The 15,765-nt window shown below is 42.5% G+C and overlaps 3 protein-coding genes across 6 annotated transcripts in view; all 3 read left to right on the top strand.

The window, feature by feature from the left end:
- Nucleotides 1-443: 443 nt before the first annotated feature.
- LOC308426023 (uncharacterized protein) overlaps nt 444-15,765 on the top strand; it is a gene marked incomplete at both ends in the record, with an annotated part of 34,115 nt that continues 18,793 nt past the window's right edge. Inside the window, one exon of one of the 4 annotated variants that reach the window (XM_080923733.1) lies at nt 444-821. In XM_080923733.1, coding sequence (XP_080779859.1) covers nt 444-821 — 378 coding nt within the window. Of the gene's footprint in view, nt 867-15,765 lie in introns of all 4 variants that reach the window. The other 3 variants (XM_080923732.1, XM_080923731.1, XM_080923730.1) reach the window with 3 other exon arrangements.
- LOC308426035 (keratin-associated protein 2-1) lies at nt 8,207-8,599 on the top strand (the record flags this gene model as incomplete). The annotated part of the gene is made up of 1 exon (XM_080923744.1): nt 8,207-8,599. One exon carries the CDS (start codon nt 8,207-8,209, stop codon nt 8,597-8,599), a length of 393 nt encoding a protein of 130 aa, XP_080779870.1.
- On the top strand, nt 12,542-12,934 carry LOC308426034 (keratin-associated protein 2-1-like; the record flags this gene model as incomplete). The annotated part of the gene is made up of 1 exon (XM_080923743.1): nt 12,542-12,934. One exon carries the CDS (start codon nt 12,542-12,544, stop codon nt 12,932-12,934), a length of 393 nt encoding a protein of 130 aa, XP_080779869.1.

The raw sequence follows: 15,765 nt of genomic DNA, 5'->3' as shown, positions 1-15,765 counted from the left end.
TTCCTGAATCTCACCTGGAATAAACATTCCTAGACAGCAAAAGGCATACTGGAAATTGTGGAAGAGCATTGCTATGATTTGCAAGAAATGGTGTTGCAGATGGCAGGGAAAACAACATGCCAGAGAGTCATGTGACAAGTTACTCGTAACAACAGGTGACCCACTATGGAAAAAATTGTGAGCACTGTTTTAGTTGCAAACACAAGAGCCATCAGGAAAAGACTATGCCTTTTTTTTTCCTTTCAAAGTGTTTAACTAGAAACATTGCAATTATGTAATTAAGTGATTAAGTTTGCCAAGAAGGTAAATACTAACAAGGAAACAATGACATAGTCATATGAAGGGTTCAGCAGGGTATAAAAGGGGGTGCAGGGCAAGAAGACTTCCAAACCCAACACCTTCACTCTCTCAGAAACTCATCCAAAACTTCTACCTTCGACACCATGGTCAACTCTTGTTGCGGCTCTGTCTGCTCTGAGGAGGGATGCAGCCAAGGCTGCTGCCAGCCCAGCTGCTGTCAGACTACATGCTGTAGGACCACCTGCTGCAGGCCCAGCTGCTGCCAGTCTGTGTGTTGCCAGCCCACCTGCTGCCGCCCCAGCTGCTGCCGCCCCAGCTGCTGCCGCCCCAGCTGCTGCAGGCCCAGCTGCTGCAGGCCCAGCTGCTGTGTGTCCAGCTGCTGCAGACCTAGCTGCTGTCAGTCTGTGTGCTGCCAGCCCACCTGCTGCCGCCCCAGCTGCTGCAGACCCAGCTGCTGCATCTCCAGCTGCTGTCAACCCTCCTGTGGTAGTTCTAGTTGCTGTGGCTCCAGCTGCTGCCGCCCCTGCTGCCGCCCTTGCTGCCGCCCTTGCTGCTGTCTGAGACCAGTCTGTGGTCAGGTCTGCTGCCAAACCACCTGCTACCGCCCCACCTGTGTCATCTCCACTTGCCCCCGCCCCATGTGCTGTGCTATCCCCTGCTGTGACACCCCCTGCTGCTGAGATCCCTGCTGTAGTTTCATCTCCTCTTACAGATATGTACCATTCTCGCTTGTGAAGCCATAGGTCACATAGAATCCGTTCCATGTCCTTTAGCAGGATGCACCACGCAATTCCAGTGAACCCACCAGTCTCCCCAAAATCAGTCAACATCCTCTGGCTCACTTCACATTCTCTCGTTTGCTAACATGTCTTTCTAATATATGTACTGTGCTGAAATTAATCTCTAAGTTGTGACCCAAGAATTTATCCCAAATCTCTAAATTGATTGACTTTGTAGCTCCAAATTATTCTTCCTTCAACTAGACATTTTTTACAGCCCTTGTCTTAGCATTGACTTTACAGCCCCAGACCTGAGGGTTTGGGGATATTCTGTGTGTTTTTTCCTAAAATGGATTTCTTATATTCTGTTTCTATTCTTTCTAATAAACTTTCTTACATATAAGAATTCATTGGTACTGTCCTCTGTGTCTTCCATAACCACTGTAGTCAACAACAGAGGACTTGGGGCTGACTGGTTAAGAGCAGTTACTGCTCTTGCAAAGGACTTGGGTTGTTTTCCAACACCAATGTTAAGTTATATAAACTCACTGGAACAGGGGACTGACTGCCCTCCTTTGGCCTCCATAGGCAACTGCATTCGTGTGCACATACACCCCCTTCATGCATACACATAGATACACACATACATATACCTTAAAATAAAAATTAACCTTCAAATCATATTTGAGGGAACTGGAGAAATATCTCAGTGGTTAAGAGCATAGACTGCTCTTCCAGAGGACCCGAGTTTGGTTCCCAGCACCTACATTGGATGAGTCACAGCTACATGTAACTCTATCACCAGAGGATCTGCTGTCTCTGTCTTCAGTAAACGCTTATATGCACATGACCCACTTGCAGATACATATAATTAAAACTTAGACAAATATTCACAAAATAATTGATGATTTACATTTTTATAAATGCAGTAGAAATTGAGCTATATTTAAGTCATTTTAAAAGATAAATGCTGCGTGAGACGTACACATGAAAATGTGTATTCATATGCATGTGTCTATGTGTGTGGCTTAACATTCAAATTTAGGAAAAACTTAACTCAGATCTTTGTTCTTAATTAAAATACTTATGCCTTTAGCATATTATACCTTTAATCCCATCAGCTCAGTTTTGTAGAAGAATGTAAAAGCAAATTTCTGAGGGGAAAAAAAACGACATGCCAGTGAAATCAAGAAAATCCTCTTTTAAAAATGTAACAAACCAGTTGTGGTGGCCTTTAATTTCATTATTCAGAAAAGCTGAGGCAGAAGAATCACAAGTTGAAGGCAACTGAGCTTCATAATAAATATTAGACCAGGCAACGCTAGACAGCAAGGCCATATCTTAATTAATTAACCGGCTAATTAATATAAAAATAATGTCCTCAACTTATTTCAATTAATGAAGCAGCATTTCAGAATCAATAATCACAAAGGGAGTTTTATGGCTCGTGGAATTGCCTTGTGAAGAAATTCACATTTTGTTGTGTTTTCATGTGCACATGACTCATCAGAATAGCGTGGAATGTTCCAGAACGTGGTCTTTTAGGGTCTCTGTATCTCAAGTATTTACATTCTTCATATTTTAACAGATACACACCCTTCAGAACTGGAATTCTTAAATTTCTTTTCTCTTTTTGAGGAGTTTAAGAATTAGGTCATTGTCGCCAGGTGTGGCGGGCACATCAATTTCAACCAGACCCTATCCTAATAGCTCTTTAAGACACAAAGCTCATCAGTGAGTTAGCCCTGTGTGGTGGTTTAAAAATGGACCCCATAGGCTCATAAGGAGTGGTACTATTAGGAGGTTTGGACTTATTGGGGGAAGTGTGTCACTAGGGGTGGGCTTTGAGGTTTCAGAAGCTCAAGCCAAACCCAGTGGCTTCCTTTCTTCTGCTTCCTGCCCATTCAGCAGTAAAACTCTTGGCTTTATCTCCAGAACCACATTTACCTGCATGCGGCCATGTTTCCAGCCATGTCAATAATGGACTAAACCTCTGAGCTGTAAGCCAATCCCAATTAAATGTGGTCATGGTGTCGCTTCACAGCAATAAAATCCCTAAGTAAGATGTCCTGCAGTGTAGCATCCTCATGTAGCATCCTTTACTAGCACCACATCTGGGGGAGGAGCCTTTTAAAGGTAGCATTCTTTCACACATGGTCCTGGAGGGACACTCATCCAAACCATTTGTAAGCTGGATGCTTGGTCTTTTGTCTCCTCATGGGCTTTCCCGAGCTTCTTTGTAGGTTGCTGAGGTTGTTCTGGGGAGAAGATTCAAATTTCAACATCTGAGGCTCAGGTCCCAAAACTTATATGGCATTGGTTCCACCAAGTTCTGTTAAACCACAGCAGATGTGACACCTGGCCACTTAGCACGCAGGCAGACAGAATCTGTGACAAACTAATGCTAGCCTTTCTGGTCCTTTCCTTGCTCTCTTGCTTATAGCAACCCTTCATCTGGATGAGTGGGAGCCTAGCTTACATAAGTTATGATTGGAAAATTGTGGCCGTGGTTGTCCATAAAGGGGAGATTACAGGTGTCAAATGCTTTTTTACATTTATCAAGTGAAATGAGGACGAAGAGAGCTGCTCCGGGAGGAGGTGGAAACTTCCTGATAGTTAGAATCTGGACCACCCCATGCGCTGAGGATGTGATAAGATGCAAAGTAATCATGAGTAAGCAAAGATTGCACTGTCTTCTCTGCTGCCTTGATCACAGCAAGAGTATCTACTTAACTGAGATATACTGAAACTGTACAAATGACCCCCACCAAAGCTCAAGGGTTACTTCGGGTTAGTAGGACCCTTAGCTCTCAAAAACGTCCTTTCACTAAGGAGTGCCAGGCTATGGCATAGGATGCCACTATTTTCACTGCCACCTATGACCTGCATGACTCTGAGGAAGAAGTCATGCAGGTCATATCCTTCTCTGTAACATCCAACACTAAATAGAGGGACACCCTACAATTCAGACATAATAGAGATCGTCAGTTCATTGATTGATAAAAGGTAAAACAATCAGCTGAGTGGCAGTGGTGGTGGTGGCACATGCCTTTAATACCAGCACTTGGGAGGCAGAGGAAGAGGCAGATGGATCTTTCTGAGTTTGAGGCCAGCATAGTCTATAAGGTGAGCTCCAGGACAGATGCAGCTACACAGAGAAACCCTGACTCAAAAATCAGAAAATTAAGGACATTCCTAGAGCCAAAGAACATGAAATTTTCTGTAGGTGAAAAAAAAAAAAAAAACCTGTAGACTATTAAATCATGATAAATAACGATGCCTTGTGTGGGGAAATGGATGACCTATTGTATTTCTTACAGTAACTTCCAGTTTCCACAAGCTCTCTTACCTGAGACAAGTCAGTGACTGAGCTTTGGATCCTGACATTACAACCATCTGAAGTTGGATTTGAAACCCACATTAGCTTTTAGATCTCAGTGTAAAAACAGGGCTGACTTTTCTCCCATTAACTTTCTCCAAAGAATAGGACTTCTCTTGATCAGTGGACTTAATTTTACTAGTTCTCCCGTCTGTACCAGAGGATTCCCATCAAAGTCTCAGCTTTTAATGGGCCTGAAGTAACATCAAATGGCTTCTGTAAGAAGGTGGTAAGATCCCAGCTTTGAGAGGATGCCTCACACCTGTAAGTTGCAGCACCTTGTTCACACCAGCTCATACCCACTCACACCCACTCACACCCACTCACACTTACACCAGCCAATACCAACTCACACCGGCTCACCAGCCTGATCTCCAGTTGCTTAGAAAGCCCATGGAATAGCAGCTGATTTTCTTCTTTATTCTGACATTTGGATTTTTTTCTCTTTCAGTTCAGAAATTTAGTAATTTAAAAGTTATATATTGAATTTCTTTAATTCTGCTGTCAAACAGAGCTTATTAACCCATTTCTCAATGGGTCTTTTTTTCCCAGGAGAAAACACTACCTGTCGGTCATTAGAACTATTTTTATTTAATTTAAGGAGTGAAATAGAATTTCAAAGGAAATGTTTAATTTTAAAAAAAAATCTACTTCTGGCATCAAGGAGAAAGCTCAGTCAGGAAAGTGCTTGAAACACAAGGTCCTGAGTTCACTCTCCAGAACCCATGGAGAAAAATCTCAGCAAAGTGGGGTTACTCACTTGTAACCGCAGGACCAGGGAGAAAAGGGAGGATCCCTGATACACACCGCCCAGTCGGCCTACCCAGCTTGATAAGTTCTGGGCTAGTGAGAGAACCTCAAGTGAGAAAAAGGCAGGTGGCACTTGAGGAACATCATTCAAGGTTGTCCTCCTGCTTCAACGCATGGGCACAACATAGGTGTGAGCACAAGCATGTGCACACACACATACACTCAGAAAAATATGTACCTTTATGAAACAGGGTTCTTCCCAATATCTTATACTTTGTTCTTTCTTTTGGACCACAAATAAACTAACAGGGGCTAGAAAACGTGAGCTTCTACATTAGGCTGTTTGATAACTGATGGAAGAGGAGGAAGAAAGGGGAATATAAGTTATTTATACAAACACAAGCTATAATCTCACTCTCTAAAAGGCAGTATGTAAGCATCCCAACAGAGACTACTAAAATAGTTGACTCTTAACTTCACTAGTTTATCCTTTGTCATCTCTACTCTCTTTTCCCATCCAAACAAAGACCTAATATGTGTTTGTGGGCTCCTCTCTGCTAGCAGAAGTAGGGTTGGAACCTAAAACACAGGACAACCCATTAGAGTTTTAACTTTAAAAAAAAACATACTTTTAAGATGTAAATATGGTTCATCTACACTTGTATACAATTATTATGCAATTATTCATTGTTTATCGTATATTTGCAGGTTTCTAGAAAACAAATCATTTCCCAAATATGACTCCCTCAATTCCTAAAGAAGTCCCACACTAGCCTGTGACCAGAAACCATAACCAGTTTTCAATCAGCCACACTGACCTGCAGACAGGTAACCAGGAAATAAACACTTAGTATTGTACTTGATAAGAGTTTTCAGATACTTGTTATAGACCACATTTGTGTGCAGCTAACACAGTCATGGTTGTAATAACCTAACTCAGTATGCCAGTAAGTGTGCAAAAACAGGAAAGTGGTTTTCCACAAAGACAATAAAAAGTAAGGAATGTCCAAGAATATGGGCCAGATTATATTTTGATTTCTAATAAGTTTTGAAACCATAAATTAATAATTTTTGAGGCTAAATAAATAAATAAATAAATAAACTTAGCGTATATGGACAGTGTAAAGTCAACTTATTAGCACTAATTGGTAGGATGATTCCATTGTTTGTAAACATCTCTGTTTAAACACAAACCTACCAGTGATACGCAGCTGACTTTGTATCCAGACTCTATTAGTAAACAGCTATGTGATCTTGGGAAAATTGGTTACTCTGGGTAAGCTTCAGGTTACTCCTCCTTAGGGTGGAGGTAATAGTAGCCACCTCCATTGATTATTATGGTAGTTAATCAGTTATTGAAATAGCTACTAGTCCATGGAACAGATGTTGTATGCATTAAGTCCTCATGTGGTAGGCAGGAAAAGTGAAATCTAACACCTGTGAATAGAGTCTGTTCTAGAGGGTGACCATGGTAAGCTGCTCTTAGAATATAAGCTTTTAATAAAAACATGTTATCGAAGAAACTGGGATTTCCTATAATACTATGATGTCAATCACCCGTTCAAATGACTAAAACCAACAAAATGTCCATCGAGACTGGTCGTAAGCAAAAAGGTAATTAGTGAACAAACTGGGAACTATTTTCCTTCTTACAGATCATAAAGTAGTACAAAATAGGCAAGGGGAAAATCCCTGGAAGTGTAATAAATTTGATAAAACTCACAGCTGTGTCTCCATGCTATTATTCACATACAATGGAGCTAATGTCCTCATGATGTCAACAAAATTCCTCACCATTAAAACTGGTGAGGTGTCATTTCAGGATAAATTACATCTAAAGAGCATTGGAGTCAGGTTGTTTTTATTTTTAACATTTATCATGTGTTTGTGTGCATGTGTGTGGGGTTAGTGAGCTTACATTCAGGGAGACAGACAAGGGTGCCAACAATATGTTGTCCTTTGATGACCTTCGAGAGAATCTTCAGGGCTTGGTCCTCAACCACAAGTTACCTGTTTCTGTGATCAAAAGTTTCCCTATTCCACTGATGGTATCAGATAACAATCCTACATGGACATAAAAGGAAACTTCCTACTCACTTTGATAGAATCATGGTTTACAAAGGATAGACATTAGGGAAGATACTGATAAGTAAGGGGACTTAGAACTTCAGACCTCACACTGCGACACTGCTGTGCGACCTCAGTATACCCTCATACTGCATCCAGAAGAGGGAATGGAATGGGCCCGTAGACTCTCCACAATCCTTTTCCAGAGTCTGCAGATGCAGTGACTAATCCAAAATAAATCTCAAAGATAAAAATCTCCAAGAATCCCTGAAGCAGGTTTTACGATCAAGATGGAAGTTGAGTTCAGGTTCTGAGGACAAGAAGGGCATTCCAGGTCAATTAAAAAACAACAGACAGGACTGGAGAGCCCTGATCCTCAGCAAGGGAGAGTGATCAAGCCAGTGTGACAGCGTACAAATGCCCATATGGTCCTTTGTCACATGTCAGACCACACACCTGCCAGAGAAGCATCCTGGGAGTTCTCCAGGAAGCAGATGAGAATCCTATGGCTTATAGTGGCGGCATTAATCGGCTGCTGGCATGTCCATGTCCTAATGAGGTAAGTCACTGCTTGGGTGGTAACCCAGGGAGTCTTTGAAGGCAAAACAATGACATCAGAGTCAAGGAGAGAGAGTGCTTAGATCATATCTGCTTTAGAAAACAAATTCATTCCTCTTTGATGACTTACAAATATTTCAAACTCATCATAATTGAATACAGTGTTTAGATTCAGTAAGAATAAACCACAAAAAAACATAAAAAGATATTTGTGATGTCTATACATGATATGTAGGGGGTGGAGACAAAAATACCATTAGTCAATGCAAACTCTTCTCTTAATTAGCCAGAGGATTTACAAGAATGATCATGTGCCTGGAGGGTCATCAGCCCTGTGCAGGTATATAAAGGGACCCGACCCAGAGGAGACATCACATCCAAGAACTCCCTACCACTCTCCACTTCTCAACCCCACTCCAGCACAGACACCACCATGACCGGCTCCTGCTGTGGATCCTTCTCCTCCCAGAGCTGTGGAGGCTGCTGCCAGCCCTGCTGCTGCAGGGACCCCTGCTGCTGCCGCCCAGTGTCCTGCCAGACCACAGTGTGTCGCCCTGTGACCTGTGTGCCCCACTGCACCAGGCCCATCTGTGAGCCCTGCCGCCGCCCCATCTGCTGTGACCCCTGCAGCCTGCAGCAGGGCTGCTGTCGCCCCATCACCTGCTGCCCCACCTCTTGCACAGCTGTGGTCTGCAGGCCCTGCTGCTGGGCCTCCACCTGCTGCCAGCCCATCTCAGTGCAGGCTCCCTGCTGCAGGCCTCCCTGCTGCCAGCCTGCTCCCTGTCGCATGACCTGCAGGACCTCCCCCTGCAACTCCTGCTGCTGAGCTCCTGGCATCCCCACCAAGGACATGCCTTTCCCTACACATCTGTTCACTTGGGCTTTTAATCGAATTGCAAAAAAAAAAAATAATATGTACCAGAAGGTGACAACAACTTAACATCCTACAGCCTGAATACCATGTGAAACAAGGAAATGGCATCCCAGCCTTATTCCAAATTCCCAGACATGTGTATCAGCAGATGTCAGTATTTGTGGATGGTAAATCACTGTCAGAAGTCCCCAGAGAGGACTGGACATGTCCATTTTGAGCCCTTGTGATCCAGGCAGATCAAATCCTCACCAAATATCTCTACCATGTGTTACTTGCTGTCTCAATAAAATGATTTTCCTGGCATAGCAAATGCCACGCTCCTGCTTCATTTATTAGTATGTGTTATTAGTGGGTACAGATGAACAGGAGCCTAGACTCTGTTTAAGGAAATCAAGTTCATTGTCTCAAATATTCGTTCATCTTTTCATTTTTAGCTCTGATTCATTTCTAAGAGTCATCTTAATCTCTCCAGAAGATGTGTCCTAAACCTCATACCACATATGCGCATGTGCACATCTACTTGCATAAAATTAGTTGACATTAGGTGACCCTGTGTGTTCTTGTAGCATTCTGAGCTATCCTACTCCCCCATATAGCATACACTGAGATTACCTATTGCACAGGTTAGTCATCATCAAGAGGAGCCAAGGGCAGATGCTCCAGGAAAGATCTAAAGCATGTAGGAATGCTGCTTACTGTGGGTTCCCTCTGGCATCAGCAGCAGCTAGCTTTCTTGTGTAGTCCAGGCCCACCTACATAGGGATGGCACTGTAAATTCTCAACACTGATCTCCAGGAGAGTTGAGCGACTTCTACTGGTCATACACTAAGTGTTCAGCGTAATCCGTTGTGCCATTGTTCTGTGTCAGAGCATCTCTTTGCCAAATAAACTTAAAAACAAAGCGCTCTCCAGTTCAAATCAAGTCACTGAGAATCAGAGAGAATTCAGGAGAAATTGTATTCACACATTTCAATATTTTTTTGCTGAGATCCTTCACCTGCCCAGCAGAAACACATTTTCTAATTAATGCCAATATACCTTAGTATCAGATTAATATGGTCTCAGAATTAAGGGAATCTATAAAACCTGCTATCATTTTAAAATCACTAGGAACATATACTGTAGGATTTCCAAGGAGGGTTTAATAACCAGAACAAACAGCAATATGTACTATGTGTATCTCATTCAAGGGAATTCAAAACCTAAAAGCATTAAGAGATTCCAAAAGATTGGTTTAATTTTCCTGACTTTAGGCAGTTGAATATTAAACTTAAGAAAGATTAGTTAGATATATGCTTGATAGATTGTTTATATATAATTTAATAATCTGTGATATATATATACATGTACATTATACATGCATACACACAAACATATTTATATATACATGCTAGAGAAACAAATTCACAATGTTCCATGATCATCATTTTTCTGTATTTTGTAGCTTGAATATTTCCTCTTTTTGGTTAATTATATGCATGTTGGGTTAATCATATTCATCTGTTTGTGTGGATAAAGCAGCCCATGAAGAACTCCAGACAGTGATGACTTCATATTACAGATGAAGACACCATGGCTGGGAGGATGTCATTTGCCTGAGATACACAGTTCCCTCTCCTTTCAACCTTCCCCATCCTCATTTCTGGCTCCTATGAACAGAGAATATTTTAAAGATTGCTACCAAGAATAGATTTCCTGTGAAAGACCGAGTCTGTTTTCAGACTTTTAGACATCTAGACATTCCAAACTAGTTCCTGAGATAACACAATCATTAAACTATCAAGATGAGGACACGGCCTACCAACAGTAATCATCATGACGTTCTTTTCCAATCAAGCCACAGAAGTCTCACAATTAATAATCATTATCCTGAAAATATACATGTTCCCACTGGTGATAACTCTCTTGCAGAATGCTTGGAACTGGAATAATGTGACATTAAAAGATCATCTCATAAAGCTCAGGGATACTTCTTTTGCAACAAGTCCATCCATGAATGTGTGTCAGCAAGAGCACAAGTGCATCAGAAGAGCAAGAATTGTCATGGGATCTGAGGGTCGCAGCATTCTGGTAACCTTGCAGGGAATTATGTCTGAATAAGCTGAACATTACTGTTCACACAAGATCCAACATCAGCGTGGGCTGTGGAACAGACACTGGACCCATCTTCCACAGGAAATGATGTGAACAGAATGGCCAGGGTTACAACTTCACAATTCCTACCTGAAATTTGGGGTCTTGTATTAGTTACTCCTTGTTGTGACAATATTCCTGATGTGGCAACTTGAGAAAGTAAGGCTTTAGTTTGAAGCCCACTTTATTTTTATTATTTATTTATTTACTTATCCCATGTTAGGAAGCATCATTGTGGGGAAATCCGGGTGGCACATCTGTAGTCAAAAGCAGAGAGTACTGAGTTGGTGCATGCACTGTGATGCTCAGCTCATACTCATTTTCATTTACTCCAGAGCCCAGGCCACAAAACGTTGCTACGCACACACAGGGTCAGTCTACCCACAGTTGGGGCAGGCTTCCCACCTTAGTTAACTCAGTTAAGGAAACAACACAGGCTGGCCGAATCTAGACTATTCCTCATTATGACTCGTTTTCAAGTTGATTCTCCATCGTGACTAGTTGACAATCAAAACTAGCCATCACACTCACTCAGAGGCAAACTTGATCCCAAAGTTGTCAGCAATCCTTGCTCAATGCCTACAGTAGCCTCGCAAACCTTGACTTACCTCCTATATCCCCTTGTCATACTGATGATGCACAAAGTCCTTTATTCAGTTACTACCTCACTGACTCTCCTCCTTTTAATAATCTTATCTCACATTTTATGAGCAGTCACAATTTTCAGCCAACAGTCCACAGTATTGACTACAGAAAGAAAATTGATTTTTTTCTAAAATATTTTCAATAATGTTTTTATTTTGTGTATGGGTACACACGCATGTCTGTGGGTGCAGTTGTGTGGTAAGGGTGTATGTGCAGAGGCCAGAGGACAACTTGAGGAGTCTATTTTCTCTTTCCACCATGTGACTCCTAGTGGTTAAACTCAGGTTGTCAGGCTTGGTGGCAGGAGCCATTTCACCAGCCCCACAGTAGAGTCTTTCTGAGTGTGTCTCTGTTACACTGTTCCATCATATTGACTTTGAAAAGCTATTCACTTTGATGGCTTTTAGTTTTAAATTGTCTCCCTACAAATTGTCACTTCTCCATGAGAAGAAACTTCAGGGCTTAGTTTTTCTTCTCCCTAGTTCTAATTGCCCTGTTCACAAAGTGCCACATGAGGGGTTTCCAGTTACAGGACAACTCCAGTGCTTTCTAAAATGCCACTGTAATGCTTTGGTGATTATGCTTCCTTCAACAAGGTAATAATTTATTTTCCAGAAGCCCTGGGCCATATTTTCCATAACACAATAGACACACACCTACTTTTATGAGCCATCTTGGTTTTTCGGGAATTGTTACTATGTCTGGATGTCTATCTGAAGTCTGGCTGGTGACTCAGGTGCATTATAGGGTCATACCTCCTCAGAGACTGTGAACAAGGGGAAAGTGACATCACCAGTGTGTCCTCTGGACTTTCAATCAGTCATATGGCGTAGCCATGGAGGATTTACTGGCAAGTGAGCAATAAAAAAACTATCAGGTATTCATTCCAAGAGAAATAGTAGAAGGCTAGAAAGAAATGCATCCTTGCAGACACTGGTACTGTTGCCTGGCAACTGAATCCAGGGCTCTCTGTTCATTGGGTACCACATGTCCAGGAAATGGCCTATGGTCAGCCCTGTGCAGGTATAAAAAGGGACCCGACCCAGAGGAGACATCACATCCAAGAACTCCCTACCACTCTCCACTTCTCAACCCCACTCCAGCACAGACACCACCATGACCGGCTCCTGCTGTGGATCCTTCTCCTCCCAGAGCTGTGGAGGCTGCTGCCAGCCCTGCTGCTGCAGGGACCCCTGCTGCTGCCGCCCAGTGTCCTGCCAGACCACAGTGTGTCGCCCTGTGACCTGTGTGCCCCACTACACCAGGCCCATCTGTGAGCCCTGCCGTCGCCCCATCTGCTGTGACCCCTGCAGCCTGCAGCAGGGCTGCTGTCGCCCCATCACCTGCTGCCCCACCTCTTGCACAGCTGTGGTCTGCAGGCCCTGCTGCTGGGCCTCCACCTGCTGCCAGCCCATCTCAGTGCAGGCTCCCTGCTGCAGGCCTCCCTGCTGCCAGCCTGCTCCCTGTCGCATGACCTGCAGGACCTCCCCCTGCAATTCCTGCTGCTGAGCCATCTAATAGGCAACTTTGACCGGTGAACAGAACTCTTCCTACTCCTGATAGAGCAGAAGAGAGACACCGCCTTTGCAACCCATCTGTTCTTCAAAATTTCACACAACCATAAAGACCTGTCAAATTTCCCACATTTATGTGCAGCTGGTCATCTGCATAGCTCTAGACATATTCTAGCTCCCTTTACCAGAATCCTTGGCTTCCAAAGCACATGGAATCAAAAATCAAGTTCCTTATTGAAGATAAATCCCATTGAGTCACTGTAAAATTTTTTATTTCAAGGTTCAGACATCATATATTTTTAACATGGTATTTTTATGCTGTGTTTTTGCATGATTAAAAAAATAAAATTCAACTTCTGGTGAAGCAAACCCATCCTTCTTGTATTCTTTGTTGATATTCAAAACCTTGTTTGCATATAAATTACATTGTTCAGAACAAGAAGAGCAGAAGGAAAATGTTTCTTACAGCTTTATTTTGGCCCTTCCCCCAGCCTCCAAGAGCATTTGAGATGAGTGGCCCATAATGGTGGAAAGAATTCAAACATTTCCGATCCTCGTGCCAATGGGCTTTCATCTTTCAAAACACAGACTTTGGTGGTAATGGTATAAAAATAGTGAGGCAGATCTTGGATCTGATTTGGGAGTGGTCCCTACACAGGAGAACAGGAGACACACCCATATTGCAGCCCTGCTCACTTTCCAGCATAGAAAACTATGCCATGACCATACCACCTAGCACCCAGGAACCCCTCAGTACTGAGTTCCTTTTTATTCACTGGGTCAGTCTCCTACCTCCCCCAGCCAGCACAAACACAGCAGTTAGGTTTCCAATGTGGCTGCTGATGAGATGAAGGGAATCATGCAGCCTTTGCGAGAACCGCATGCCAGGTCACTGAAACAGTGCCAGTGTCGACCTGTGTGCAGATGGGAGATATTAATTACTAATAATCCAATAATGTGATTACGTTAACCCTTTGTGGGCCGGTCTCACTGATGTCAGATAAAAACCAGTCAGAAGGCTAACCACTGGTTTCAGTTTATTTTTTCTTCATTTCTATCTCTCTTTCATTTATTCATTTATTTATTTAATTTTGCTCCCCCCCCAAAAGTGCCATATACCAAGCAAACATGGTGGCACACATCTTTATCCCCAGCATTTGGAAAACAGAGGCAGGTGGATATCTGTAAGTTCAAGCCCAGCCTGGTCTCCAAAGTGATTTCCAGGACAGCCAGGGCTGTTACAAAGGGAAATCATGTCTTAAAATTTTAAAACAGGTATCTACCACCTTATAGAGAAAGAAAAGACACAAATTAAAAACCAAGGACTTTAAGAAAAGTGATATAAATTTTTGAGTCTTTGGGACCCAATGTAAGAGCATCTTTTGAAAGGTGCAGCTTGTAATCTCAGCCATGAGTATAGTTAATGAGCCAAGTCAGATTCGGAAGCTTTGTGAGGAGAGAGTCTGAACTGATTTCAGGCAAGACTGGATTTTGATTCACCTGCAAAATATATGACACATATAATAAATTCTATTGAAAATAAATAAGCATCAAGCAGGTGATAGGGGAGGAAGACACCTTTCTAGCCCCGTTCTCCTTCTTTCTGATAGATGTATTCTTACTCAGGTTACATGTATCCTTGTTCCACTAAGCTGGCTCATCCTAGAAAGTGTTGCAACAAGACATAGAATGTGCAGGGTGGTCTGTGGCTAGGAACTCCTAGGAACCATTGATAGAAATACAATTTTAGTATTTGCACAATAGGGTCTTGTTATTTATCATTATTATAATTATTATTATCATTATTACTATTATTATTATTACTATTATTATTATCATTGAAGGCAATTCTTTCCCAGCAGACCATTGGTTTACAAATCCTATTTCTTTAGATTTTGTTCATGCAGTGCTTGGACATAGAGCCTTACAAGCACTAAGCAAGAGCTCTGTCACTGAGCTATGTCCCCTTCCTCTAGAAGGCAAGTCCCTTTCTATATATCTTTGTTCACCACTAAAAATAATCTCTAAACACCTCTGCCTCATGCCCCTCGGTACTCTTCTTTTTAGACTTAGAGACACTTTCTTTTTACCTTACTGTGCTTTCTCAGACAGATGACATTGTGTTTTCTTCCACGTTATTATCACCCTCACTCGTTTGTTTCTGCGGTAACCCTGCACCTGTGACAGCTAGGCTGGCTGCTATCGTGCTGGGTAACCCTGTAAGCCGCCGTGCAAGTGGTAGGACAGATGGAAAGGAGTGAACCAGAGCCGTTCAGATACAGATCTAAAGCAGAAATCATTGCAGAGGAAGGACAGACTCAAGAGCTGTAAAACAATGACGTAAGTTTTGTAGAAGGCCTGAGAGTTTGATGCAATTTAACATCATAGTTCATTCTGTGGGAGGAAGGTGAATTTCATGAGGCACTGGAGATACTAGAAATAGATGAGATATGGCTGCTTTGCACTGGAACTAGCTAGGACTCTCCTACTGGGGGATGGAAGCCTCCCTGGTTGGGTTCAGGGTCTTTGACTTCCTCACCCGTTTGGTGGCTTTGTTCAAAGTGTCCCGTCACTAACTATGCCCAGTTGTGGCACTCAGTTTGAAGGCATATTTTAGAATTTTTAGAATTCCTAAATTATGTGGGACTCAATTCTTCTAGTTCCTGGGGCTGTTTGGTAAGAAGGAATATTCACAGAAGACTCTGAAAGTGTCACAAGTAACAATTGTCAAAGTAAATACGCCATTAAAATTCCTAAAGCAGATGCTCCATGAGACCTGGTCATGTGGCCCTCATCATAAATTCTGCAGCTCATTGGACATATGAA

This window comes from Micromys minutus (genome assembly GCF_963924665.1).
Source record: "Micromys minutus genome assembly, chromosome: 10".
Classification (NCBI taxonomy): domain Eukaryota; kingdom Metazoa; phylum Chordata; class Mammalia; order Rodentia; family Muridae; genus Micromys; species Micromys minutus.
The sequence above is the reverse complement of the archived record's forward strand: the minus strand, read 5'-3'. Positions and strand labels throughout refer to the sequence as shown.